The 5,215-nt window shown below is 26.8% G+C and overlaps 1 protein-coding gene across 1 annotated transcript; it reads right to left on the bottom strand.

The window, feature by feature from the left end:
- Window positions 1-768: 768 nt before the first annotated feature.
- LOC101501522 (squamosa promoter-binding protein 1-like) lies at window positions 769-3,167 on the bottom strand. The gene is made up of 2 exons (XM_004485745.4): window positions 2,744-3,167; window positions 769-1,161 (listed from the first exon to the last, which is right to left on the bottom strand). The coding sequence occupies exons 1-2, from the start codon at window positions 3,058-3,060 to the stop codon at window positions 1,041-1,043; spliced, it is 438 nt and encodes a 145-aa protein (XP_004485802.1). The 5' UTR covers window positions 3,061-3,167; the 3' UTR covers window positions 769-1,040.
- Window positions 3,168-5,215: the final 2,048 nt, after the last annotated feature.

Below are 5,215 nucleotides of genomic sequence, written 5' to 3'. Positions count from 1 at the left end.
TAAACATGGGGTTTTTTTTTTTTTTTTTTTTTTTATTTTTTTTTTTATAAAAAAACTAATTAAATATTAGAGTACTTATAGATACACATATTTGAATTGACTACACGGTTAATCTTCTCATTTAAAAAATTAAGCAACTTTATATTGATCTTATACAAACGGTCTACATTTTCTCAATAAACTTTGAGCTGTGAATACTAATTGATTCATTAATTAACCTTGAAAATAGTAAAATGGGAATAATTAACAACGGTTTCTTGTGCCATTGGCAATCTTGTTTGATATTGATCACTCACAAACTTTATTCCTTCATATTCTTTATTTATGATAGATACTAAAACATAAAGAACAAGTTGGTGAGCAAAGGCAATGTATTAAACTAGAATGGAAGCATGGTCCCTAGTGTTAAAGCTTGAGAGTATAATTCATGCACATCAAATGATGGGCCACATTATTAATCTTTTCCTTTTTAACACAGTGAAGGTAAAAAAAAAAAGAGAGAGAGATTGGTATGATTCTAAATTGAATTTGTAGTCACGGTTTAAGTTCCATTATTACTACTAGAATTTACCAAAAAAAAAACTAGTAACCATTTTTTAAAGAAATTAGTAACCAAGTTTAGAGATAGAAAAATCTGATAAATGTGACTTATACGGCTACAATAATTATGTTGTGGCACAATTATGATTGTAGACAATTTAGAACTAATATATCAATAGCAAAATTTTGACCGAAATTATTTCAATTAATATTTAGTACTAGTGATCATTGGTCATTAAAGCATATATATACATCCCTCAAATATATTATTGTAGGAAAGTCATGATAATAAATGGAATGGAACAAGGACATGAAAGAAACACATACACTTCCAAAAGCCACGAATTCCAACACATATTTTTTATGATTTCATTTAAGGTAAAATTATTGTTGTAGATATAACTCCAACATAGCATAGAGAGATTGATGATGACAGAAGAGAGAGAGCTTCCACAAATAACATCAATTTGAATTATATATATGTTGCTCAATCAACATCTTCATCGGTTAAATCCTTCTCCGTGATATTCAGATACATTTTTGCGACGCCTCTCGTTATGTCCAGCTAAACGCCTTCTACAACTTCTTTTTAACTCATCAAATTCTGATACCTCATGAAACCTACAAAATTAAAAATAAAAGTGAAATTCTAAATTAATTTCATGTCATGAGAAAATTTCTCCTAAGAAAAAGATGAATTATCAATGAAGATTAGAAAAAATAATAATGAGTTTAATTGTCATATACAGTGTTTGTGTAACAAATTTTATACTCTCGATACATTACAATCAATTATAAATATAATTTTAAAAATAATTATAATAAAAATCAAATATTTATATTATATGATTGTGATTGATAGTATAAAGGTATATTAAATTCTTAAACATTTTGTAGTCATATGTTGTCCTAAATATTGCATAGAATTGTTTAAAATTTGATGGTTTGGAAATCATCCTGTTTTGCCAACTTCATGGAGGATCGTTTAAAAAATGGATCCAGTTAACACTATTTGTTTTGTCAACTTCATCATGGACTAACATGAGTCCAAAACTATGTGATCACTAAAGTGGAAAGGCTATATATCTATATTTGGCTAATTAATAAATATACCAATCAGAGTGATCTATGCTATGTGTCCTTGAAGGCAGATATATATGTCCCTGTCTTGACAAGACTCGGGTTAATTAATAGGATTAAATTTTAATACATTACATCAATTAATTTTTTTTTTCTCTATGAAAGAAATTTAAAGTAAGGGGAAATATTTGAAGATTTAACGAATACTTGTAAAAAGAGATTTATATTTGTATTTTTAATGATTAGTGAGGTTCAAACACACATAACCTATATATCCGATATTTGTTTTTTGACTATTAAATTAAATCATTGGTGTTACCTCGGTGATTTTTATTTAGCATAAGTAGTCGTGAGTTGTATAAATGCACAATGCACCTTAATGCATATTCAGGGTATATACAGTATTTTCTGCATAATTTTGAATTGCAATCTGCAACTGCAATTACAAAAACAATATTGTAGATTTTGAAGTTTCTACAATGGCGTTACAAGTGCAATTGCAGTTCGATTACATTTTTGCACAATGTAAAGATTTATAGCTTAACTGCAAATCATGGTATACTGTCAATAATCCTGTACCAACATTTTTCCATTTGGGCAGTTGCTAAATCTCTCAAGAACTAATTACAATATAATTGTTAAGTGTACAAAGACAATATAATTAGTATTCACTGTTGTTAGAAAAGCTTAGCACTATATATAGCTACAGCTGAGTTTATAGACTCTGGTCCAAAATAAACAAAAAGAAAAAGACATTTGATAATCTAACATATAAGTAAAATCATACTAATTTTACTATATTTATTCTTATGATTTTCAATTATATTTTGCTTATAATTGAAAAATTTAAACAAAGAAAGAGTAGTTTAACTATGCTTAAAAATAAGTGAAACTAATAAAACAAATTAAAAAAACAAAAATTTAGACACATATATCAAGATCCTATACACATAGCAGCCTAAGATAATTAAGAGGAGTGATTGTCTCTTGCTAGGGCTAATTGAAAAGAGCAAACACTATATATGTAAAAAAAAAACATAAATAAAATCAAAACACCTAATCAAGATATTAAGCAAAGAAAAACATATTTTATTTAAAAGAGATTAATTAGGGTTTTCTCAACCTGCTACATTGTTGGCAAAACCTTTGTTGTAGGTCTTGAATGAGAACTGAATGAGCCTTAGCATGATGTTCACAAACCTTATGGCGCTTATGATATTGCTTAGCAACACTTAGATCAGCATTACAGTTATCAACTTGACAACATGGTAACACTGATCCTCCAGCTTTTGACCCTTTCTTTTTATAACTCTTCATCACCCTTTTCTTCTCTTTCAAAACCTCTTCTTCATCTTCATCATCTTCTTCTTCTTCTTCATACTCAATATTCTCTTCTTTGTAGTCATAGATTTTCTTTTCCTCACCCCACCTTTCATCCATAAGTGAAATTTGATGAGAAAGAATGAAAGATAGAGATTATTAATTGTTTAGAAGAAGGTTATAGTGAAGTCAAGGAGAGAAGACCACAACAACCTTTGTGTATAAATAGAAAGAAGAAAAAAAGAGAAAGGTAAATAAAAGAGAATGGAAAAAAGGGAGGGTGTGGACCACAAAAGAGGGGTTCATTTATTGGTTGCCAACTTGAGGGTAATACTAGTCATAGGTTGCAAATTATAGAGCACTAGCTATGGCCAAAGATTGTGAATAAGACAAGAAGACCTAGCAATGACTTCCCCTAAACCCTTGGATCATATATATGAATATTTTTTTTAATTTTATTATTTTATATAAATAAAAATGATATAGCTTAGAGACTAGAAGTAGATATCATATCACCCTGATTCCTTTTAATTTGGTAAAAACATGTTTCCATTTTTTGTGGCTCTCAATAATTGGAGACTCCGAGCCAAGCATTAATTTGAAAGGTGCTTTATTTTCCTTTCCATGGCTATTTGCAAATTATTACCAAAAATATTCAAGATACCAAAAACTTTGAATAATAAAAGAAAGGTTTAATTTCTTTTTTGAAATAATGTTTAGATAAATTGAATTTTAAGAGTTTATTAGGGTTAGTTAAAATCTCCAAATTAATGGATGAAATTTTTATATTGAAAACGGAATTTGAATTTTTTGAGAAATATAAAATGATCAATCTATATTAAGTAAACTTTAACAAAGATTTCTCAATTAATTTATAAATGATAAAATATTTTATAATTGATGCAATCAAAATATGCATGTTCATTAACAAAAACTATTAGTTATAAATTGGATTCACGTCTCATGTGACATATTATCATGTGATTAAATTTTTGTAGTGCACGAAGGAGGGAATCGATATCCTAAATAATAAAGAATAATCTTTATCATAATTAAGGGTTGAAGTTCAAAATAAATATTCTATGCTACTTGAAATTGTAGCTAGGAGTATATATATTTTCTCCAACAAGGTATTTTTCTTTTTACATGTTGTGCATCAAATTAAAGTTTCACTTTGAAAATAATTTTTCCTTTATTCTTTTAGATCTCTGTACAACTAGATTGAAAGGTTACATGTGTGAGGCATATGTTAATAGGGTTTGCGAGTGGGGATTCATTTAGTGGAGGGGTTTCTTAGTTGTGGAGTACTTATACCATACCTAGCTATATGGCACGTGGTTAAAAGATTTAAACTATGATTTTGTCTAAAAGTGAATTTAGTTATTTTTAATAAATTTTAATAAAATATTATATTTATTGTCGTATTTTTTTTAAATACCCTTAGATAATTTTTTGAGAAGTCTATATTAGATATTTTATTTCTTGTAATGATTAATAGAAGATGCTTATTTTCTAGAAAATGGGTTTGGTTGGTGGCATTTTCTAGTATGATTTCTCTTCTAGTGGTCGGAAAATAGTACTATGTTTTTCTCATCTTTTATGTTTGGTTTCATTGTGTTGGAGTACCTTTCATACTAGCTCCTTCCAGACCTAAATATATATAAGCTAAAAAACATGTCATATTTTGATGGACTGAAATATAAATAAATTGTAATTAATTTCATCTTATTAAATGTTATCATTCCAAAAGTAACATTGAAATATAAATGAATTGTAATTAATTTCATCTTATTAAATGTTATCATTCCAAAAGTAACATTCAATAAATGTTATAGTAAAACAAAATCTCTTAGAAAATTACTAAACGAAAGGAAATAATATTTGCATAATACAATCATTAATTTGATTACATAACAAAATTAAATAAAGTTAACTAATATTTTTAACTTTGTCTAAAAAAATTTACACATCTTTTTTTATAGATTTTCTTTAATAAAAACAATTTTAAGAGATTTAAACTCGAATTTATTGGATAGTAGAAATTTATTCTCTTCTACTAAATTCAATATATTTAATTAGTGTATATATAATTATTTATATTTATATTTATATTTAAATTCAGATAAAATATAATTTATTTACTATTTAAAAAAATAAGTAACGAGCATCTTAATATATGTTATTCTATACGCACATATCTATGATTATTGGCAAGAACTTAAAAATCGATACCTGCACAGTCTCCCACCATGTAGATTACTTCTTCTTTTTTTTT

This window comes from Cicer arietinum, chromosome 1 (genome assembly GCF_000331145.2).
Source record: "Cicer arietinum cultivar CDC Frontier isolate Library 1 chromosome 1, Cicar.CDCFrontier_v2.0, whole genome shotgun sequence".
Taxonomy (NCBI): Eukaryota; Viridiplantae; Streptophyta; class Magnoliopsida; order Fabales; family Fabaceae; genus Cicer; species Cicer arietinum.
Note: the sequence above shows the minus strand (reverse complement) of the source record. Positions and strands in the feature narration are given on the sequence as shown.